Genomic DNA, 25,219 nt, shown 5'->3' on the forward strand with positions numbered 1-25,219 from the left:
ACACACACTTATGAAAGGCTCCTTAGCTTGCCAGAAAAGAATGCCAAAAAAGAAAAACAAACAAACAAAAAAACAAAACAACAAAACAAAAAACCAAACCAAAACAATAAAACCAAAACAAACTAGACTCAAGTAGGTAGGAAATCTGAGCCAGGGTTCCAACATGCTTTGATTTAATAGAGTCTTTTGTACCCTTGCTACAGGTCTTCACATGGCAACCAGCTATGTTGTTCCCCTCCTGATCTCATCTGAGCCTTAGTACCTCCCAAGGGCCTTCTTGTCAGACACCAGGACACTGAAATATCAGAGCTTTAACATAAGAATTGGGACAGATAGCTGAGGAAGGGTAGCTCCTTGGAAGAGTACCTGACTAGAATGCAACGGAGCCCTAAAGTCATTCCCAAGTCAAAAAAAGAAGAAAGAAAGAAAGAAAGAAAGAAAGAAAGAAAGAAAGAAAGAAAGAGAGAAAGGAAGGAAGGAAGGAAGGAGGGAGGGAGGAAGATGGGGGGTGGTATAGAGGGAGGGAGGGAAGGAGGGAGGGAGGGAAGGAAAAAGGAAGGAAGGAAGGAAGGAAGGAAGGAAGGAAGGAAGGAAGGAAAGAAGGAAGGAAGGAAGGCAAGCAAGGGATTGCTTATCCAGCCCTATACACCAGTAGCAGCTTTGAAACACTTATGATTTGGTTCAGGTCAACATGGCCATTTATCCTCCTTTCAGGAGGTTCTCATTGAGCACCTATTGGTGTTGGTGATTGTGCTGTGTCCTGGGAGAAAAGAGCAATATTAATTAAATCAGCATCTACGGCAAGTTGTTCATCAGTGGGATGTTCTAAAACTAGAAAGAAAATAAATACCATGCATGTGATAAGTGTGAAGCAGAAACATGAAAGGTGAGTTAGAGGCAATGCCCAAACTAAGGAAGGTGTCATGAGCTGCTTGGATCTAGGAGAGCTTTCCTGAGAAGGGAACAATGTATGATGGGTATCTTCACAGATAGACTAGAACGTTTTTAGAGAGATAAATGGATAAAAGGCCTTGTAGGCTCTGTAAATGTGCACATGGAAACACATGGGCATATGGCCATTTCTATGGCTGCTCATTCAGAATTTACTTCGCCAATACTATATTCCATCCTGGCTTTCAAAAACTGAGGTACAAAAACCAAAAGATAACACATTAAATAATGCAGTAAGTAACCATTTAGGCAAAATGGTGATAATATAAGACTTAACTATAATGACATAAACTTTCATACTGAGAGGAGAATCTAAGCAGCCATATATAATGAAAGGTTTTATTCACTTAACACTGTGAAGCAATATCAAAGAGGGGAAAGGGAGAGAGAGAGAATTTGGAAACCTGACAAGTCGATGGATCAGAACTCACTTATGCTGCAAGAGGGGCAAACGATGTTCCCCATCTCCTCTACACATTACACTCACCTGATTAGCTTAAATGACTGACGTGTCAGACCCCCACCCACAGAGCCTCTGACTGCATCTGCTTAGGGGCCAGGCAACTAGACTTATATGGAACAAGTAGAGTCCATGAACAAGGAGCTAGCAAGAGCCTCTGACCCAGAGACTAGCCACAAGTATATGTCAGCTGCACTCCATGAAACCAGAGCATTTTGTTTCTTCTTGATCGCCTGTGGTTGATGGTTCATGCTTCATCTGTGTTTTTCAGTATTTATTTTTATGTGGAAAGTGTCATGTGACAGATTATTTTGAATACAAAAAGAAATAAAATATCAATATCTCCCTGTGTAGTAGGGAAATGATGCTCTATAGATAACTATCAGGGAAACTATCAGGAAGGGATGTTCCCTTCCTGTCAGGTTAAATGAGTTCGTTTTGTGGCTAAAGAGCCTAAAGAGCTATTTGTTTGGTTGGGCTGTAAACAAATGTAGCCTTAATTTCCTCTACTGGTGATATAATATTTTATCTGAGGCTGAAGTTTTACAATGATGGGGATTATTTATTTAACTCTTCCAATATTTAGATGTATAAGAAGTATGTCTTTTCAAATGGTGCCACCTTTTATTTCTGTTTGAATAGCTCTGCAAACAACTTCTGCTTGCCCTGTTTACAACCAGGCTAATGAAATCTCTGTAGAGGTTGGCACAGTAGCTAGTCAAGCAGGCTTCTTTCTGGAAATAAGACAGGGAAAGATGCTTATCATCCATAAAACATGAGAAATCCAATACACCGTGTGTGCTTTTCTTCATTTTCAGTTCAGATGAATGATCAGAAAAGCTGTAGATTCCTCTCCCCCTAGGTCTTCTAAAATAGTATTTGAAAAAAAAGATCTTTAAACCCACTATCAGAAGAGAGGCAGGTCTGTAACGGCTGCTGGTATTGACCTTGTTACCATGGAAACACCTTTTTAGTGGTTGTGTTTTAAAAATAAAACACAATTCAATTTCCTTTTCCATAACTCATAGGGCCGTAAATTCTGCTTTCTGGTATGATTTCAAATAGCCACAGCCCAGAAACTTTCAGTTCCTCTTGGAAATTATGTTCAATTTTATTGTATTTTCTAGGTCTTTCCTTTATAAAAATTGGGATAGCAAGGCAATTTAATTGTTTTCCAGAAAGAGCATAAGTATGAAAATACAATAAACACTTGTTTTTTTCCCCTAATTTTTCTGACTTAAATAAGAGGTATTTTTTAAAAAAAAATTCTTTATTTCAGATATGATTAATATTCATATCTTACAATCAGTGTGGAAATGTTAATGTCATCGAATGTAAAATTTTTTCTTCATATGACATCTGTTATAGCATTTTAATTAATAACAGCATTCTAAACATAACTGGAGGATATATGTCTATACTTTTTATAGACATTTAGATACAAAAAATGTACCCTAGAACCCAGCAAGCATTAATTTCCTTACTCTGTCTAATCTAAGCCTAAAACTCTACAATTTAATAAACTAGACTGGATTCAAGACAGGATCGGGAAAAATGGGTAAAAAAAATATGTAAACATAAATATTTGAGGAAGAGTTCTGATTAGTTCTGACAAACTCACTCACTTAACTTTTTGACATATGAATTATTGCTATTTTCATTGTAAATGAAAATCACCAAAATATAATCTGACTGAAGTAAAAGACAATTTATTAACCCAACTATAAGGTTCAAGGTTGGCTCCTGGGTATGACAATCTGTGTGTTGTTTCCTGGAGCTCAATGAATGACGTCAGACATAGCTCTTCTTTATCTCCATCTCTTCTTCCTACTCTTGTTTGAAATGCCTGCTCACTGTCGTAAGATAACAGCAGGCAGTCTCAACTTAAATCTACTGGGGTCTAAGTCCACAGAAAGAGAAAGAGTTTTCTCTTTCAGGTGCTTCCAGTCCACTACAAGGATTAGTTCCAGTTGGCTCTGTTGAGGATCTATAAGGATTCCTGCTCCAGAATCTGTGCTGAGTTGCTTGTGATCTGGTCCCAAGAGTAGGCTCATGCCAGAGCCTGAATAGGAAAATGAGTGTCCCCAAAGACATCAAAACAGTAATGATTAGAAATGTGGATGGGCCAGTGTACCCTGCAAATTACAGGACCCATTTAGATTACAGGGGTTTCATTACATGGTATGGGAAGAACATACAACAGAATTTAAGATGTAAATGAATGATAAATATCCTCATGGAAAAAAAGTACTCCTATTGGAATCTGGAGAAATGGTTTAATGAAATTTTTAAAAAGAAAAAAAATCCCACAATGTTTCTAGCAAAGTATTTCATGTCACTTATATACTTAAAAACCATATGATCTATCAATGTTCAATAAGTTATTTCAGTAAAAGACAATGAATCTAGACAATGCCCCATTTTCTTCTTCTGTCTTCCCAACCTCCTTATTTGATAAACGGTATAAATGTGGTAAAGTGGTGGGCGAAACTGGCCTAAGATGAAAAAAAGAGTTAAAATACCTTATTTCATTTTAAACATAGGAACTATTGAGCAAATTATAGGTCAAGTCAAAAGATGAATCTAAAAATGCCATATTGACTCATTTTGGGAAGAGGGGGTGAGACAGAGTCTCACTATGTAGCTCTGTCTGTCCTGGAACTCAGTATGAAGATCAGGCTGGCCTCAAACTCACATAATCCATTTACCTCTATCTCCCAAATGCTGGGATTAAAGGTGTGTGCCACCACATCCAGCTTCTAGGAACTCTAGAAAGTAATTGGGGCATTGTTTGCATGGTCCTTAGATAGAAGCTGGGATATTCATTCTTGAAAGTGTGGCCTAAGGATACAGAGAGGATACATGTGGATTTGTTCTGCAGATCATGTAGGCAATGTGAGTTTCACATCAGGAGCTTCTGTTGCTTCCCTGGAATGGTACTCAGGAACAGATTCAGAACTTGAGTATTTTGGCTTTGTAAGTTTGGAGCTTTAACCAAAGGGAATTGAGAAGGTTTCTCTACTTAAAAAATAAAACGATCATTTTTGTTGTTGAATTGTCTCTACTCATCTCTTAGGCATCTTCGGGTACTTTATGTCTTTCATCTTGCTACAAGCACCTGGAGAACAGAGGTCACATTTGCTCGTTCATACTGTATCTTAGCTCTCCAGCACAGACTTCGGTGCTCAGTAAAGAATTGCCTGATCATCAGTTGAACAGCTATCATATGCCTTCTTGCTTTAGTTAACTCATCCCCAGGATTGGCTGAACACAGTTTTGATATAATTAAAGAATAAGCATCAACTTGAGGCAATGAAATTTTCATGTAAAAGTATTTACTATTAAGAAAAACTTTTCTAAGTTTATTTTCAAACCCAGATCATAACGACCATTGACCCCCACTCTCCTATCACCCCCTTTCCACACTACATAGATACTGTGTTTAAGACATAACTAGAGTTTTGTTGATTCTGGCTAAAAGTATACAAAGAAATGGTTTACTCAGAGACCAAGATGAAGAGAAGGCTTTGCTGCAGTGTAAAAAACTTGTCTTGTTTAGCTGATGGACAGTGACAGTTCTGAAACAGAAGAGTGACCAGATAAAGCTCCCACTTTAATTAGGCTATTCATGCAGCCTGAGGTAGGGGCAAAGGGGAGAACAGAAGCCTGGAAGAAGGCTGTCTGTGTCAAGACTCCAGGCACAGGATAACTGGTAGAGTATATGTACATGGATTGTAGATACAAAGAAGGAGGAACCTTTAAGCTGAAAAAGTTCATTAGACATAGTAACTGCGTGAAGGGACTAAGGGAGCAAGAGTTATGTAGAGTGATGGTTGACACCAAGGTTTTTAGCTTAGACAACTGGATTCATAGTTGGTCCAGAACTCACCACCAAAGGCTCAAATACAAGAGTCTAGTGTCAATCAATTAGAGTATTATTAAATGCCTATTGAGTCAGTTGTTCTAGGTTGTGGTGCTACAAAGGTAGACATAACCCAGTCCCCCTCTGTGGGTCTATTAAAGTTTATTGAGGGTAGAGTTGGGCCTATAACTATCAGAAATCCAAAGAATACTCATAATTCTAACAAATATTCATAATATTAAAAAAAATTAGGAGGCTTGGGAGAGATGGTTCACTCATGATGGGTCTTTAGTGTAAGCATGGGGACCTGGATCCAGATCTCCAGGCACCCCTTTTGTAAAGCCAAATCACTGGTGTATGCCTGTGATCCCAGCAATAGGAAAGTGGAGACAGGAAGGGGTCAGGACTTGCTGGCCAGCCAGTCTGGAACCAATTCAGGTTCATTGAAAGAACTACCCCCACCCCAAATAGGTAGTAACATCATAACAGGAAGCCACTGAGGAGACCTCTTAAAAACTGTGATAGGATGATGAAATCTTGCTCTCCAGAATAGATGGCTTCCGGCAGGGCTACAGGAGGGGAAAGGCTCAGCGCTGTGGAAGGGACAGGCCACAGAGAGTTTGAGCAAGCTCTAGTAAGTAGAGGGATAGCACACATTCGACTTTTTCCTTTTTGCTGGGGGGATGTCACAAGGAAGGGAGTGGACAGGGAAGGACTGGGAAGTAAATGTGATAGGGTGTATGATGTGAAATCTCAAAGAATAAATAAAAATATTATGTTGGGGGAAGAAGGAAACAGTGGAGAAGTGACTGAGGAAGACACTGGCGTTGTCCTCTGACTTTTACATGCTCATGTTCTTACTCATACCCATAACTGTGTTCTTCAAATGAATACACAAAACACATACCAATAACAATAATGATGGTGATGGTACTAATAAATATTTTCTTTTCTTTTTTTATTAGCTATTTTCTTTATTTACATTTCAAGTGTTATCCCCTTTCCCAGTCCCCCCTTCCAGAAACCGCTTATTCCCTCCCCACCCATGCTTCTGTGAGGGTGAGCCCCACCCATCCACCCTCTCCCGCCTCCCTACCCTGGCATTCCCCTACACTGGGGCATTTTCTGAAGTAAGACCCTACTCTCTTCCTTCCCACCTGCCTGTTTGTGCCAAATCAACCCAGCAACAGCACTTTGTGAAGAGTCTGTAGGGGAATCAAAGAATCGTTGATAATCAGAGTCAAAGAAAGTTGACATCTCAAGTGACGAAACGTGTTCGTGATTACATGATTTGTTTCACACGGATCGTTTTTTGTAACAGAAGAACTAAATTCTGCCCACCCACCCCACCCCCACAAAAGAATAGCATTAAGTTTTCTGAAAATTTAAATCGAATTTTATAAATTGTATTTAAAGTAAGTGAATCCATTTTGACATTGAAAGTAATCACAAGGGAGGATTTTTTTTTTGGGGGGGGGGGGCTGGCAGCTCACGTCAAACACAGATCTTTATCACTGAGGAGTCAGACACAAATGAGCTAAGAGGGAGCAGTGGCTGAGGAGCCAGCTGAGGCTGAGCTTGAGGAAGTGGTCTGGTCTGCTTGTCACTTAGAGCTTGTGCTGTGACAGAAGACAGGAAATGCTGAGCTGTGCCTAGGGGTATCCAGTGCATTTAACTCTAAGCCGTGTCTGATTGAAGCAGTTAATTTAGAACAGGTTCTGCCCACATTGAATTATTCAGAAGCCTCCTGTGCTCTGCTGAAAAGTTTGAGTGTGTGCTACCAGAAGGTACAAGGTGTTCCGAGCCTCCTGGCCTAAAGGTGCAGTGTCCTAAGACCCAGTAGCAATACTTTGACGCTTAGTTGTTGTTTTGTTGTTATTTATTAGAAACAGGGGCTCAATATATAGCCCAGGCTAGCCTGAAATTTGCTTTGTAGACCAGGCTAGCCCCATTCTTACAGAAATCTACTTGCCTCTGCCACCTGAGTGCTGAGATTTCAGGTGAGACACCATACCCAGCCTGAAGCTTGTTTTTATCACTTCATGAAGACAGGTTTATTTGTCAGGACAACATTTCTGATCCGTCAGCCATTATGAAGATAACAAATTTAAGTTTCTAATCAAGATAAGATGCAGGAATACAAGAATCCAGATCATCACCCACATCTGCCAGCTCACAACCAGCTGCAACCCCAGCTCCAGAGGATCTTGTGTCTTCTTCTGGCCTCTCCAGGCCTGCCCACACACAACATCTACTCTCATGGACATACCTCTAAATGAAAATGCTTAAAAGTAGGTCTTTTATTTAAAAGCACATAGGGCTATGTATAGCTTTGTGGTTAGCATGTAGGACAACCTGATTTTGATCCCCAGCATCCTCCACCAAAAAGGCTAAACAAAAATTATATAATTAACATCTGTTAAGGTTTTTTTTATGTAAAGGAAGCGATCATTTCTTTTTGGAAGCGCTGGTCATTCTAAGGCTCCGAACAGCTCTGTGCCAAGCCGGAAATGACCTTATCTTCTCTTCACATCTTGCAATTCATAGACACTAAAGTTTTCAAAATGAAGTCCCTCCCTTCTCTTACGCTTCCTTCCTACCCCCTTCTCCCTTTTCCCTGCTTCATTCCTGCTTTCGGTTTTGTGTTTCCCAGTTTGCTCTGTTTGTTTGACTTTTAGACTTGATCTCTTATGTTAACCTCCTTTCAAATGCTCACACAGGTAAGATAATGGATCACCCTGACTGGCCTCCTGTCCTGCTGAGCCTTCTAGAGAGATCAGCTTGTTCCTGCACCACCCCCTCCACTCTAGGATCCCACCCCAACTCCCCACCCACCCCACCCCCACCCTCTGTCTCTTCCCTGTTCTAGATACTCTCTGTCCAGGATTTCACAGCACCCTGGTTTCTTTGTTTTCCCCTTTTACTGGAACACCCAGGGTAGCTCACTGGTGTCTGAGCCCCACCCACTCTTGCTTTTCCTCTCTCCCCCACTTCTCTTTCCCCTTCCTCATCCCTTTGTTCCTCCTTCCCTCTTCCCCCTTCCTCCCCCTCCCTCCTTTTCTCCCTCCCTCTCTGAGGACCTGTTTGTGAACTCAGTCCTATTCTGTGACAAATCATTGAAAACCCGTGTCTTCTTACCTCTATCGTTTTTCTAGATTTGGAACACATTGCTCACTCAGAGCGTATCAGAAAGTTAGAGTCTTCTGCTAATACTGCCCAACAGGGATCGTTTTATAAGTGTATTAAATAAGCGTGCATGTTTCAGTTGCTCATTAAGGCTGGAATTTGCCAGGCTGACTGGAGAGAGAGAAAGAGAGAACAGTGGAGGCAGCAGGTGGCAGTAGCTCCCACTCAAAGAGCAGAGATTCCCAGCAGGCCTGGAAACAGTGGGAGGCCTCCCTCACAGGCTAGCTTTTCTGAAAGACAGCTTTTCCCCCTGAGAGCCGCTCAGTTCATTTATAGAAAGATGATATACTGCACAAACTCTACAGACGTTGACAAAATAAATGGGATCCGCTTGTGTCCTCTTCATACAGACAATGAATAACAAACATGAAAGTTGAGTTTTCATCTTGAGAATTCCTCTTTTTATTTAACCCCCAAGTGACTGCGTGCTCTCCAGTGGGCTCCTTGTCTACCTCCATACACTCTTTTGAGTCTCATTCAAACCTATCAATAGAAGTGTGTCATGCTTGTGGATGCTTATCGGCCTTCGAACACTTAAGAAAGGATACTAATCAAATATTACTAAATAGAACCGATAAAACTGACTATAAATTGAATATATACTGCCTTACAGTCCCTAGTTCAGAAGATTTACATGCCTTATCTCATTTAATCTGTACAATAGCTCAGGGAATTGGATAATATGGTTACACACATTTCACAAATGCAGAAATTGAAACAGGGATCGATTAACTTAGCTGATGGCATGCTTTAGCCAATAAATAGAAGGGGCCAGAGGAATAGATTCAAGGCCTGTAATATTCATTATTGCTGAAGGTAGAGGAGAAACTGTGTTCTAGGTAGGCCAATCCGAATCCGTGCTGATTCTGGATGTTTTAATTCCACTGGGATTTATGCTCCTTGAGAATTTAAAGTGTGTAAACAGGCAAGACGAAGCCACACGTTTAATCCCAGAGCTATAAAGGCTGAGGCAGGGGGAATCACAAGTTTGAGGCCAGCCTGGAACTAACTCTATCTCAAAACAAATAACTGAGTAAAATATAATTCTTAAAAGTGTTTATGATCAAAACTCCTCTTGAGACGTCTACCAACAGGTAGAAACATGAGGCCAAGGCATGAAAAAATTTTGTACGAAACACACCAGGAAGCAAAGCAAACTGGATCACTAGGCAGAAACTATCCTGATGTTAAACAAAAATAATTGTGTTGGTTTTGGTTTGAGACAGAGTCTCAGTGTGTGGCCCTGGCTGACCTGGAACTCAATTTGTATTGTATCAAGCTAGACTTGAATTTGTAGAGATCCACCTGCCTCTGCCCACTATGTGCTAAGGTTAAAGGTGTGCACTTCTATGTCTAACATAAACGATGATAATTCTTAAATGTCTCTGCAAGAAACAAGTATATTTCCCCAGAAATCAACAGTGCACCCTCAGTCAGCATCAACTCACGTGTACCCTCCTCAGCGAACTACAGCTCCCATTACACCTCTCTCAGGGGAATCGAACCTGAAACACTGAAGAGGTGAATGGAGAGCAGTTATAGGATACTGGTAATTGTATATCTGTCTCCCTTAGGCTCTTGTGTGGTGACTCCATACTAATGTTTGTTGTTATATTGATTGAGCAAATCGATTCCCCAAATCACACAGTCAGTGAGTATTTTACATGTATAATTAAACACAGAATCTCCCAAGTGTTCAACAGACATTTTAAAGCAGTGGGGTTAGGAAACTCTGATGCCCCCAGGAAAAGTATGTTGATGAGACGAATGGAGCCCACTTATTAATTTTTCTTTTCAGTAAGTTATTTGTTTTGTATATGTGGGTATTCTTGTCTACGAATATTATTCTCTGTCTCTCTCTTTCTGTCTCTGTCTCTGTGTGTGTGTGTGTGTGTGTTTTTGTGTGTTTGTGTGTATATCACATATATGGTCCCCAAGGAGTTCATAAGAGGGCATTCAACCCCAGAATTGGAGTTACAAATGGCCATGAGTCACCATGAAGGTGCTTGGTACCATACCTGGGTACCAAGGTTCCTCAGCAAGGAAAAGAAGTATTTTTAAATTCTGAGCCATCTTTCCAGCATGCTTATTAAGTTCCTATTGAAAGATACTCATTTTTTTTATGTGTGACGCTATTTCTTATTCTCCAACTTATTATTACACTTGTTTAATAATGTATCTAACTAACTGATTTTCTTCTAGACCAAAGACAGACAATGCTTGGGTGTTTGCAAAGCCCAATGCCATCCAGGCTATTGGGGTGATGTCTTTTGGTGAGTATCTGCTTTCAAAACCCTTTCTCAATATGACACATCTGCTCTGGGAAGAGGTTCTGGTCTATATATGTCTATAGAGGGTCTTCTGTGTTTAGATTTCCCCATTAGCAGCATATAATCTAGTTCGTGTTGATATAAAATCAGGCTCAAGCCTTTCTTGTCCTTTACTAAACCTTCTCATTCATTACTAAATTTTTGCTTCTAATTGGAGAACAGTGTTTCTATGCTGGACATTCATTACAGAAGTTAGCAATCAGGTACATCCCTGGTGAACCCAAAGGGACCTCCATAACAATATTAGCAATCAGGCACCTTCCTGGACAGCCCTGAGGGACTTGGCAACAAGTCATATCATCACTAGCTGCCAACAGGCGAAACAATTCCCGTTGTTGCCCCTGCCGCATGTCCTCCTGCACATGTGTCATGGCCTCAATAAAAAGCCACTTTTTCCCAACCCCCAAACCACTTCTTTTCATCGTCCTAGAGGCAGCCTCTGTGTACCTGTTGCCCCTCCGACCTGTTTCATGGTGTGATTTTGTCAAACCCACTGCTTAGTTCAACCAATGGTTAGTGTGCTTTCTAATGTGAAAGTCCAGCAAATATCATGGACTTCTTTAAAATCTTTGCAGAAAGGATTTAAGATTGTTAGATATCTATAACTCCCCTATGTCCCAGCTGCCAAATAAAATGAGGTACAGATTTTCCTGAAGATAGGAAGGGGAAGAGGAAAAACACGGGAGAGTTGCTGGACAAGTCTGGTTCATGTTGAAAGTTACATGAAGTCACTAGGCAAGCCTTCTGTGAAGTTCCTTGTATGTAGGCCTTACGTTCTGGCTTACTTAGTGCTGTAAATTAATACATTTTCATTATAGATATTTGATATTCTAAGGCAGTATACATCTCTCACCTTTTCAAAGTAGAAAACACAATCCTGCTCTTTCCCTAGTAATGAGGTTTTCTTTTGTGTTACAGCCTTCATTTGCCACCATAACTGCTTCCTAGTCTATGGTTCTCTCGAAGAGCCCACGGTAGCAAAGTGGCGCCGGATCATCCACACATCCATCTTGGTTTCCGTATTCATCTGTGTGCTCTTTGCCACAAGTGGGTACTTCACTTTTACTGGCTTCACTCAAGGTAACAGGAGAGACGAAACCACTGCCCATCCTGGTGCACATGCACACTGGTACCAGTATATCAGCGTTCTGCTTATTTCTGGAAAAGTTTTCCCAGGGGCTATCCTACACCAGCCCTCTTCCACCCACTCTGTTCTCTCCTCCTGCCTGTCTATTGTCTGCTCTACAATTTCTCTCTTCTTAACCTCTCAGATTTAGTTCTGTGATCCATCCTCTTGGCTCCCAGGTGTGTTTGTTTGCTTGCTTCCAGATGTGAACTCTGGCTCCCCTCTCGACAGCTGCCCTGTACTTTTCCTTTCCAGGGTACTAATAGCCTCCCAAAGTTGAAGCTGATAACCTTTCTGCTTCTGGTCTCTTTGAACCGTTCTGAGTCAGTTAGCTGTACTGAACTGCCTTCCACTTGAGGAAAGGATGACTAGACAGTTACAGCTTTTCTTTTTCTATGCTAATATTTGTGATGTTGTTGTTTTCTTCCTCAGGACTTCCTAATCCCCCACCCCACCCAGAGATTGGGATCTTGCTTTTCTGTTGACAAATACTCTGGGTGATTTCCCCATTCTCCTTGAAGCCCAGGCCTGTAGGACTGTTCTGCTTAACTGTCTCGTTCTAGACTAAGTTACAAACATCATCTTTCCTATAAAGCCTCTCTGCCTTCAAAGGGACTTCTCTTTTCTTGTATCTCTTGGTGTCAGTAACTAAGTGTTCCTCGTTTGACTGCTTTAAGGCTTTCGTCCAGTCGTTAAGGGTTTAGTACTCAGGGTAGCCTGACGAAGCCAAACGCCATGATCCATACAGTCGCAGCTTTTGCGGGTCTAGTATCTCACTTGACCTTCCCACAACCCTTTGAATGTAAGTGGAATAACTAGTTCTACTTCCTGCTTACACAGAAATAGAAGTAACTTGCCCCAGCTGGCTGGTAAGCAACCAGTATGCATGTATACTGATGCCCAAGTTCAGATATTCTCCCTACCCCTTGTCTGTCTGCCTCCCAAGTTTTGATCAGCACAGAGCCTCTAATAGTCTCTTAGTGTCCAGCTCCTCTTGACTCAGTTTTCTGTGACACTGTGGTACTCTTGGGATACCTAGATCTGAATAGATGTCATAGGTCACCATGATTACATACATACATTTCTCAGAAAATAAGATTTTTTTAAAAAAAAAAACTGAATCATTAATGTGATACCAATATAACAATATATATACTATATATACACACATATAGATAAATGTACATATACACACACATACATATATATACATACACACGTGTGTGTGTATGTGTGTTCTACCTGCTCCAGTATAGTACAGTTAAAAGCAACCTTCAAAATCTTAAGACTGTTTAAGAACTGTTTCAAACACTGCCACGTACAAGTCATGATTACTACATGGTATGCAAAGTTGGATGGCCTAAGGGCTCCTGCATTTATGGTAACCTTGGTTTGTAAATGTCTCTCTGTTTTGGCTAGTGACATCTTCGTAGTGTATTTAGCATTGGTAATTGCCATGGTGTAATACTTATGACAGCTGTATGTATCACTAACACCTGTAATCTCGATACAACACAGGAGAAGCTAAAGCTCGGGATGTGTAGCCTGTGCTATATAGTAGTACTCTGTCCTTTAAAGAAAAGGGTGACAGGGGCTCTTTAAGCTGAGTGTGGCCACATGTGCATGTATTTATTCTTGGGCATGAGGAAGACAGTAAGATCACTTGGGATTCCTAACTGCCAGCATAGCTTCAGAGAGAAATTCTATCTCAAAAATAATAAGGCAGAACATGATTTTCAGGATACCTGGTGTTCTCTGGCCTCCACTGTCCATGCATATGCACGCGCGCATGCATGTGTGCGCATGCACACACACATACATATACTGCATGTATTCATATACACACACATACACTCTCTGTCTCTCACACACATCTCCATATAAAAAAGCTGGCCAGTCTTTGATGTCATTGTTTTTGCTCTTGCTTTTGTTTGTTCTTTACTCTAATTCCCTGAAACACAGGGAAGATTCAGGCTGGACTCAGCCAATATTGCTTCTTTAGCTCATTTCTCTTTAGGTCAATTGTTGCAGAGGATATTTGATCCCACTGTGAGCCTCAAGATTGTGTTGTTTACTGGAAAAACTTGTTTCTAATGTGGTGCGGCTCATCCCTTGGCACACACCTTGAATCCCTCTGGCTGGAATACAGACATGCCCTTAGTACACACCTTTAATCCCAAACAATGAAGATAAAGTTAGTTTGTAGAAGGAAGCATCCATGTCTGAAAGTGATGTCTAACTGAGTGGCAGACATAGAGATAAATCAGAGAAAGATTTGACAGAATAGGGCATGCTCAATTCTCACAAGGAGAGGAAAGAAAAACTACTTAAGAGAGAGACATGTAGAAAAGGAGAGAAGGCAGTTTTACTGAGACAGTTGTAAAGAGACAGGTTGCAGAGAAAGAACAAGCCAGACACAAGTGAAAACAGAACAAATCAGAGAATGAGAATGAGCCAAAATATTAGAATTTATTGGCAAAGTTAGTATGAGGCCCAGTGGAGAAATTCAAGAGAACCCAGATTGAATCAGTCAGCTTGGAGAGGCATTTTGAGCCAGAACAACTAAGTTGAATCAGCCAGCCAGAGATGAGAAAAAACTAGAAAGGGTGAGCTTATTCAGAAGCAAGTCTCAGAGGCTGAAAACATTCTAGGCCTAGATAAGATTGTACAGAGACTAGAAGCTTCCAGGACTAGATCTAGGTTAGCAGACAGAGGCAGTAAGCCTTAGAGACAACAATTACATCTGGCAAATAAAACACTTTTACAGTTGATCTGGTCTTGTTTGTATAAATTATGTACTCCACTGTTTATCAGGTAAATTTAAGCCAGTAAGGCCGTGGGAAGTCTAGAGTCCTGTTGCTATTCCCTGGGACTTCAGAGAAGATGCAGGGCCTAGTTATTAGTGGTTAGCGATGGGAACCTCCGTTCCTGAGTTTCTCACAGTGTTGACCCCTCAATCAACGTTGAAGCTATTTTCTGCCACTACTGCTTTGTGCTGTCATCTTTTTCTGCCCAGAATGGGCAGCAAAAAGGTAAGACACATCTGGTGTCATTGGTGAGGGAAAAAAGATGGCCACTTAAAGTGTGTCTTAAAAAGAGGATGTGCAAGTAGGTTACCTCCTCACTCTTTAACAAAAACAAGCTCTTTTGAAACAGTGTTGTAAAATACATGGCTTCCGTCTGATTTTCTAATTGATTTAATTCAGAAAAGGCAACTGCTGTGTTGTACACTTAACCATGTTATGGTGAGGAAATAAAGAGGCCCAAAGGCTGTGTTCAGCAAGTATGTGCTGGCATATGATCTGAGAATAGAGCCCGGTGTTTCTTCTTAGACTTCTAAAAACAAACGGAATCTCAATAAGAACTAGCATAAGATATATACGGTTTATTACTTTGTTTGAAAAGAAAGTTAATGTTCATTCCTGGAATTGCCCCCTTTTTCAATTTTGAACCAATAAAATATGCATTTACATTTGGGTTTATCAAATGCCCTGAAAGACAGTGTATCTTTGGAATTCCTTGGTGTGGTCCTGAGTTTGTGATCAGGACCTGCATACCTCAAGCACAGGAACCGAGTTCCCCACATGCCCTGCTTCTGCTCTTCCTTGTGGGGCTGTCCTCAAGCTAAAGATAGCATTTCAAAGAGAAATTTGTTTATTTTAATAGACATTTGTTAAAAATAATACAGTCACCAGAAACAAAGACCAGAAGCCATTTATAAAGGCTAATGCATAAGAATTTAGGGAGTTGATTCTGTTATTAAAAGAAAGAGAAAAAAAAACAATGGACAAAGTATTTTTTCAAAAGTTGGCACAACTTTAAGGCAAGTGTACTAAAAACAAATAAGAACTCTACCAGTGACAGATTTATCTTCAAGTGGAATATACACTAGTTTTAATAGCAGTGAATAAACCTGGGTTACTGAAGGCAGTATGTTATACTTAGACCTGGTAATCTATGCTTTATATGAAATATATATATATATATATATATATATATATATATATATGCGCTACTCTATACCTCTGTCTGTATGTGTATGTGTATATGTAACCACTTTTATACAAAGTAATTTATCCCCAATACCTTGCAAATAAATCTATTTTCTCTTGTTCTCCAGGAGACTTGTTTGAAAATTACTGCAGAAGTGATGACCTGGTGACCTTTGGGAGGTTTTGTTACGGCATCACTGTCATTTTGACTTACCCGATTGAATGCTTTGTGACCAGAGAGGTAAGCATAGGTTCTGCTGCATTTAGGAAGGCACAAATAATTCCATATGCAAATTCAATACACATGATGACAGGGGATAGATTCATACAGCCTTCTCTTTAAGCTATTAAGTATCAGAATCTACAGATGAATATCCTTAGGTTCCAAAGAAACCTGGGGCAAATGGCCAACTGAGGTGCCTATTATCATATTAAAGCAGACACAGGCTGCCAGACTATCTCAGTATTTTTCACAGAATCTGGGCTCCTCTGTGCACTTCTCCCCTCCACCCTCCTCACCCTAACCTCCTACCCTAAACCTCTCTAGACCCTCAGCTTCACTCCCCCCACTTCATCCCCTCCCCTCCCCCCACCCCTTATGATTCTTATACAATTCAGCCTTTTTAGTCACTTACTCTCTTGGTCTCTTGTCCTTGGCTTCTCTCTGGATCTGCTCGCCCTCTCTCCTCTTCTCTCTCTCTTCTTCTTCTTCTCTTGCTTTCTCACCTCTGTCTCTCCTCTCATGGCCCTTTTCAGTCTACTAGCCATGTTTAATGTGCTTCTTCCTCTCCCTGCTCTGGACTCTTCAAGATGCTTCTGGCTGTTTTTTCTCCCTCATGTCTACAATAAAAATGTTCTCCTCAACCATACCTAGGAGTGGTCATGACCTCATTTTCATTCAAATATGTATTCAAATATTTACAGAATAAAATGTTTCACACGTTGTAACTATAAATTATGCTCCAGGGTCGAGTTTATGCTATTGTAAACACAAATAGACCACTTTTTTCCCAATTGAGTAGCAGCCTTTAGGACAGCCAAATCAAAGTAGCTGCTTTTAGTTTTAAAGGAATGGCAAAAAATAAATTAAGGATGAAAGTTCAAAGTCATTCTTTCCAAAATTTTATTTTGCAAGATATTGCATAAGTCATTGTTTATTTACCATAGGCCAAATTAATTGGTTTTATTTTGTATTTAATGTAATAATATGTATTCATATAATATAGTATCATATATATGTATATATTATATAATATATAAATAATATATTTGTATATTTAAAATATTATAGTCCATGAGGAATCAAACTTCAACTTAAAACAATAGGTCTACAGATATATTTTGATATCTATAGTTATATAAATGTTTTATGTTAATTTTACATAGTTACAAATACAGGTAGTTATGTAGATGGAAAAGAATCTGTTCTTGTGTAAAACTGGGTAACATGGCTTGTCAGGAATCTCTTCTGCTGTTGGCTAGATAGCCAGTGTGTTGAGTAGCAGCACCCACCATCCTGGCTCACAGAGCTTCTTTCAGAGTCACTGTGTAAAGGGCTTAGTCAGGATCTATTCCTACAGGCTGTTTACACAGTACCCTGTGTGAATGAATGTAATGTATGAAGTGAACCACCAACAGAGCCTTAAATTCCCTGTCTAATCCGCAGGCTTCTCAAGGCTGCTGGTTTGTCACTGTAGGCCAGTTCTGGCAATGAGAGGCAGTGCTGGGACATGGCAGGGGATGTTCAGTACTGTGAATTCTTTCCAGTCACACCCAGGTTCAAGGATGGCATAACCCAAGGCTAGTGCTCTTCCTTCACAGAAGGGAGGAGTGAACCAAGGCTTACTTTCTGTGGGATATTAAACTTCAAGATCCTTCCAAAGCTTTACAAGCTATTGTCAGCATCTGCCTAGTACTTCAGGTTCAGATTGGATCTCCAAATTAACAGGAGCAGATGGTACAGGTTTAGATGGCTTCTGGTCAAGGGTATGTGGATGGTTTGAGCCACTTCGCCTGCAGCCTTCTTTCCTTTATGGGGAAAGGAGTTTCTATTTTAGTTGCTATGACAGGAAAGCAGAATGATATTTGCCTTGGTAGCATATACCATGCAGGATGCTATATGAATCTCACTAGCTGTTGGTTCTGTCTACACACACACACGGGGGGGGGGGAGGGAGAGGGATGGGGAGAGGGAGAAGGAGACGGAGACAGAGACAGAGAGACAGAGAGACAGAGAAAGAACTATTTACACAGAAATAAACACAACTATTTCTCTTCATAGGGAAAACTAGCCAGACATATCTAAAGAGGATAAAAAAGACTATCTGCCCTGATAAAACCCCTCCACTATCATGCCTAAGTGGTTATTTCAGGCTCACAATCTCATTTTTATAGATGTACGGAAGAGTTGTGTTTAAAGAAGATAAATTTGGGAAATATCAAACTCATATCATCTACGGTTATTAGTGTCACCATTAGGTCTCGGCCAGCAGTGTTGGGACAGCTGATGTGTGGGGATGTCATCTATATGGGTGATCCTTCAACACATGTCATCTTCATGGTACCCAGCACCTGGCTCTCTCTTCTCAAGTGACAGTTCTTGTTTCTCTGGGATTTTGCACATGGTTACCACTCTGTTCAGATTCTTCTTTCCGTCCTCCGTAGATAATGTCTTCATTTTTTTTTCTCCTTTGCTTTTCTGTACACTGTGGTCTCACCTTGTAATTCTACTCTAAATTTTATCCCCTCCTCAAGCTCAGGTGATTCCCATTTCAGCAAAGGCATGAAGAGGAAGACTGTCATGTTTGTGTACCATGGCTCTAAAAACCTGCCTGGGAATAAGACATAGGAATGAAAAAACACAGACACACATGCAGCAAAGCTGGGGTTGGGTAGGGGAGGTGCTTGCTCTGATGGAAGGCACCTACTATAGCTAGCTAGACACTAATGTGTTTATTATATACAGCATAAGGAGAAACTGTTGGCTACTCCTGGGAGAGGCCTCAGGCTATGAACATCTGGGGGGAGGAACCTGAGACAGAGTACACTTTCTGTCAACACTTGCACATGGACTCTGAGAAGGCTTAGCCAATCCCATTGGTCTGAGACATTGGGGTCCTTGACATGGCTGTGCTCATGTCAATATTACACATTCACTGTGGTCTTCATCTATTCCCTACACATTCATTCAGGAATTACTTTACTCCCCACACTGGACCATTCTAGACAACTGGAGAGCCTTCTAAACTATATTTAGTCTTTTTCATTCTGCCACAAACTAGTCTTTATTTGTTTCTTTGTACAAGTTATGGGTCTTCTTTTGGAATGTCAATTCTTGAGAACAGTAATCATCCCTTAGACATCTTCTTATTGTAAATTTATCAGAGTGGGATACATCCAACAGGTGACTAGAGATTAGCTTCCTGGTCTGTGTGTTCATAGAAAATAGTAATGAATTTGTTTTAGTTTCCTTTTCTTCTTTGTGGGTTTTATTTGTATAGCATTGATTTCCTATTAATAAAGGATAGTACATATCCAGTATCATGAAAAGAGTAAATCCCAACACCTTCCATAGAGGTCATTAAATAATCAATTAGTATTTATAGTTTGTTTTAGTAGTAACCCTACCGGCTCAAGAAGGATAAGGCAGCAATCCAAGAGCTTTCTCACCCTAAAAAAGTAACACTGGTGTGCCATGCTCTGGGTCTACAGCACAAGACATCGACTGACAAAGAACATAGTTAAGAATACTTATTATTATGTGAATATGTGAATGCCTTGGAAAGATAGAAATGTCCCTAGTGACCTAAAGTTTGACAAATTGCCTCACTGATAGTGTTTCACACAGTCAGGGTGCTACTGTGAAAGGGTCACAGTGATTTCAGTAACCCTCAAGGGCATCTCTCAGTCTGATCTGTTTCTTTGCCAGGTAATTGCCAATGTGTTCTTTGGTGGGACCCTTTCATCAGTGTTCCACACCATCTTAACAGTGGTTATCGTTACTGCAGCCATGCTGGTATCACTGCTGATCGATTGCCTTGGAATAGTTTTAGAACTCAATGTAAGTACATTGAAGGATTTGCTCTCTCCTTTCTTAAAATTTGTCCATTTAATACAAAATGTGCTTTGCTTTTTTTTTTTTGAGTATCACTTTCTGAAGTATAATAAAAATCTGTTCACAACAAAATAATAAATACTGGTAATGATGATACTCTGCTCTCTGTGGACACATATAGTTTGTGACAGAGCTTCCATGGTTACAAGTCTTGTCCCTGTACTATAAAGGTATTTCTCAAGTTGACTAAACCCTTCACTGGATGTGGAATTTAAATATCTAGTGGACTTTTTGGAGTTATAGAAGGAAGAAAATTTTATCCCAATCACATAATCGCTTTGAATGACCCAAATTTCTTTTTCTTTAAATATTTTTTCTCTCCCTAGACTTTTGTCATCTCTCATACCACTCAGATGTAGGTCTCTATTGTGTCCTGTTTGAATTGATCCATCTTGTTCAAAGCAATTGAAAATGCTGTTGTCCTATAACCTAGCCCTTACCTTTATAGAATCTTATTTCCAATGTACTTCTCCAAAGGCTCCCTTAGCTGCTAGATTTCTTTTTAGCCTGTAACTATGCCATATCGGTTTTTCCTCTTGTTCTTTGCCTTAGCTGCTTTCAATTTGTTCCTTCTCCTGCAATGATTATTTTTCTATATCTGTCTAAATCCTACAGAGACTATTGTCAAGTGCAACTTCTAACTCATTTATTCATTGACCGTATAGCAATTGAGCAATGCTCTGTATTACATGACAGAAATACAGTGACAGAAGGAAATTAGAAAAATCTAACCTTTCTCAGCAACATGAAAGTTTAGCTGCTGTGTAGATGATGAAGAACACACACACAAACACACACACACAAAATTAACACACTTTGAAAGATTCCATTGGGAACATAGAGGGACAGAGAAGCACATCAAGAATGATTCCATTCTATTTTGTTCAGCTAGGATTTTGTTCTTTGATGAGATAGCAATGAATGAAAGCCACTACTGCAAGGTCCTTATTCTTCCTTTACACTAGCCTTACAGGATTTCTAATCAGAAGGAAACCAGTTGGCATTTCCTGGTCCTGTGCCACAAGGATGATAGAGTTATACAGGAGAGACTGCAGCTCATCATACACCCTGGCTTTGAAAATTGTGGGATAACTGAAGGTTTATCCGTCATGCTCACATTGCTATGCTGTCCCAATGCCAATGTGACTACATGTTCCAGATGAAAGGAGGAAACTAGTCTGTTGAGGAGCAAATAATTTGGACTTCTCTTATATCAGATAACATGGAAAGGGAGGCTCTCTATCTTCCCTAAGCCCCAGACACTAGGAACACTAGGGGATCTTTCATTACATCCACAACAGGAAAAGCCTTCCTTTGGTATGTGGATGCAACTCGGTAGTCTCAGCTAGTTAGATTCTCAGAAGACTAAGCAAGAAGACCACTTGAACTCAGTCTGAGCAATATAGTAAGATCTCATCTCTAAAACAAATGACAGGAATCAAATCCCATAATAATCTTAATTCCTATGAATGATTTCCTATTAACCTAATGAAATAACTTTTTTATAAGATCTTAGAACACATAATCTTTGAACTGTTTATGAATTATCATTAATTACTTACCAAACCGTAAGCTCTTCAAAGACAATCATATTTAATTACTTCTGTAATAGTCTACCACACTGGATACATGTTGAGAACATTGGGCTCAAATTATTACATAAGTCATTATGTCTTATAACCACAGTTTAGGACCCATTTATATAAATATTCATAGACACAAGAGAATAGAATCCACTAGAATAGAAGCAGGAAATTAAGGCAAATATGTATATCTATCACATATACACACATACACCACACACACATATGTATTTATACACACATATGTATATACATATCACAGTGTTGTAGGTAGCATTAACATTTCAACTATAGTGTAGAGATGTCCAAAATAATGAGCCCTTATAAAGTGACTTTTCTGTTGCTATGATAAAATACTCTGACAAAGCAACTTTGTCCTTTTGGCTCACAGTTCACCATGACTGGGAAGCTGCAGCAGCAGGAGGATAAGGCCAACTTAGCCTTCAGGAAGCAAACTGAGCATACTCATCTATACATACAGGAGAGAGAGTGGAGGAGGGAAGGGAGGAGGGATAGAGGGACAGAGGGAGGGAAGGAGAAAGAGAGGGAGAGAAAGAGAGAATAGGACATAGGTCCATGGCTATAAAACCCCAAATCCGACCCCCAGTGATGTATTTCCTCCAGCAAGGACTCATCTCCTCATCTCATAAAGGACTCATGACTGTCCTAAACTGCAGCACTAACTGTGGACCAAGTGTTCAAATACATGGGCCTAGTTCTCGTTCAAGCCGCAATACTACCATCCCAATTTTTTTGTTGTTGTTGTTTGATCTTTCTGGGTTTAGGACTTACCTGATTTGAGTTCCCAATGTTTTGTTTTTGTTTTTTTTTTAAACGTTTTAAAGAAGTTTTCAATTTATTTACTCACTATGCATGCATGCATGGTGTGTGTGTGTGTGTGTGTGTGTGTGTGTGTGTGTGTGTGTAAGAGAGAGAGAGAGAGACTGAGAGACAGTCAGCAGGCAGGCACATGTCTGCCACTGTATACATTCATAAGGGTCATTGGACAGTCTTTTAGGAGTTGATTATCTCATGCCACCATGGATTTCGGGGATTGAACTCAAGCTGTCAGATGTGTGCTGTAAACACTTTTACCCACTGAGCCATATTGCCAGGTGATCATTTTTGTTTTTAAATTTTTATTTATTTTATGTATAATAACTTGTTTGCCTGCATTTATGTAAGTGGATGCATGTCTGGTACTCTCAGAGGCAAGATAGGGGTGGGGCACCAAATCTTCTGAAACTAGAGCTAGAGACTGCTGGAAGCTATCATGTAGGTGCTTAGAATTGAACCTGGGCCCACTGCAAGAGCAGCAAGTGCTCTTCCCACTACACCATCTCTCCGGCCCCAACAGATAGTCATTCTATCTGAAACGTCAAGTTTCAGGTTCAATCGAGAGTCTCTGTCTCAAAAGAGCAAGGTAGAGATTGATATAACAGGAAACTCAATCTTCCTCTGACCTCCACATGCATGAACACATGGACATGCAAATGAATACATAACATTCATTGCACATACAAAATCTGGGGATATAGCTCAGAGATTGGTTGCTTCTCTAACTTATTCAAGGGCCTGGGTCCTATGCACAGTATAGAAAAAAAAATGATGAGTGGGGGAATTAAGAGAGGGAGAGCTTAAATTTATCTTTAAATAAGCTTAAGAATAGTGCATGCTACATATGAAGTGATTTTGAATGGACTGAAATAAATAGCAGGCTGTAAGTAAATTGGGAGTAAAGATTTTTGTGTTCATTTTTTGTTCATAGTTTTCATATGAATTAATAGAATTTCTGTGAATGACTAGAGCCTTTTCAGGTCCCTAACTGTAGTGTTTTAGAAACCCTTCTCTTTTGTGGCTTTTAAGATATCACAATTATCCACAGAGAAGATAAATGTTAGAATCAGAATGTGCATAATCAGAAAAATACAGTTATTGGAAAAAATGAATAAATACAAAGTAACATGTTTGTGTTACCTTGTAAACTCCAATGTCACCTTTGTTTCATTGTTTTCTTAGCAGAGAACAGCAATGAAATATTCTCAAAGCAGAGACAGTCTCAATTTTAAAGAATCCATTTTAGAGAGAAAGAAGTCCTTGACCTGTTCTGTTGCAAGACTCCATCCTGTGTCGTGGCTGGAGGTTGCTGTTAGGGGAGAGAATGCATTTGCAGTAATTGGGCCCTATGGGTTTCTACTTGCAGTACAAAGAGGGAAAACAGAGACAAAAAAAAAAGAAAAGAAAGAAAAAGAAAGAAACAGCTGGTGCTTTGGCCACAGGAAGCAGCCCCCAAAGCACTGTGTACTGCTTGCTTGGCAGAAGAAAGCAGCCGGTGAGAACCCAGACAGAGAAACATAATCACCGGGTGAGAAAACCAGAGTCCAAGTTGCCCTACTTCCTAGGATGAAGCCTTTTATTTTATTTTTCTAAGATAAGATATAAATTCCATGAATATCAGTTGAGTATAAAGAAGAAATTTAAAAGATAGATAATTTTCTGTCTTTTTTTTCTTCATTTCTGCTTTTAAATATTCACAGCTATGGAGGAGGAGGAAGACAGAGGAAGGGATAAGAGAAACTCTAGGGACCCAGGGAGATCCGCAAGTGCTCCTTAGCAGAGCCAAAGGAACCAGGAACATGGCAAATATGGACTCTGCAGAAGGGGGCAGAGCCTGCAGGGCCTTTGTAGCCCCATGGGTTATTAAGTAGTCTCTAGAGGCTGAAGGGGAGGCTTGCTGGGAAGGCAAGGACCAACAGCAAGGAGAAAGGGGCTTCAGAGAAAGTCTCCCCTTTAGATCACCAGCTATCATCTCAGATACCTCCAGCCTGGTTTTTCTCTCTAAGGAGCAAGGATCCTGTCCTTCTGTCCTGAGGCCCTTTCTGCCTACTAGAGAGGAGCTTCCTGCAGGCTGGACCCAGCAGGGCCTTTGATGATCTCAGAAGCTGTGTCTTCATACCCACAGAAACCACATACCTCACTGTCTCAAGGGGCAAAAGCAGACACAGAGGCAGGACTATCAGAAGTGAGTCACACTTGTCACCCTTGTCACTCCTCAGGGCCTGGGTACCCTTCCTCAGTACAGTTACTTTGATAGGACTGAAAGACCATGTCTGCAAATCCTGGCACCTGAGGCCTATGCCAGTAGAGCCAGCCTGAAAAGCTGATTCTCCTAGCTGGGCAGCGGCAGGAAGGGGCCTGGTGAGATCCCTTTCTCTTCCCCATTAATGGCTCCTCCCATCATTTCCATAATATTTTCCATAACTTAACTCAAAAAGTATTTGTTGACAGTTCTCAGCCCATTTAGTTTCAGCTATTTGATAATTTAATTTTTTATTTGCTATGTGCCTTTCATAAATACTTAGGTCTGTTCAAGTGCTAGATGGCAAAACAACCTGTCTATATATTTCTCTTTTTTGTACTGGGACCGGTATGAAGTCCAACAGTCTTCTGAGGGGGTGAGTGAGGATGACTACAGGAAATATAGAAAAAAAAGATGCCAGAGACAGCTCTGGAAGGGCTGCTGGTCATTACCATGTGAGCTCTGAGTGTATTTCTCATAGCCTTCTTAAACTACAGTACTGTGGGAAGCAAAGCCCCAAGCTAACAGAAACAATT

The 25,219-nt window shown here is 40.3% G+C and overlaps 1 protein-coding gene across 2 annotated transcripts in view; it reads left to right on the forward strand.

The window, feature by feature from the left end:
* Positions 1-25,219, forward strand: part of Slc38a11 (solute carrier family 38 member 11) — a 42,865-nt gene that overhangs the window by 13,279 nt on the left and 4,367 nt on the right. For both annotated transcript variants that reach the window (XM_028769302.1, XM_028769303.1), the window contains 4 exons: positions 10,662-10,732; positions 11,708-11,869; positions 16,036-16,148; positions 19,836-19,967. In XM_028769302.1, coding sequence (XP_028625135.1) covers positions 10,662-10,732; positions 11,708-11,869; positions 16,036-16,148; positions 19,836-19,967 — 478 coding nt within the window. The remainder of the gene's footprint in view (positions 1-10,661; positions 10,733-11,707; positions 11,870-16,035; positions 16,149-19,835; positions 19,968-25,219) is intronic.

This window comes from Grammomys surdaster, unplaced genomic scaffold (assembly GCF_004785775.1).
Source record: "Grammomys surdaster isolate TR1022 unplaced genomic scaffold, NIH_TR_1.0 191, whole genome shotgun sequence".
Classification (NCBI taxonomy): Eukaryota; Metazoa; Chordata; class Mammalia; order Rodentia; family Muridae; genus Grammomys; species Grammomys surdaster.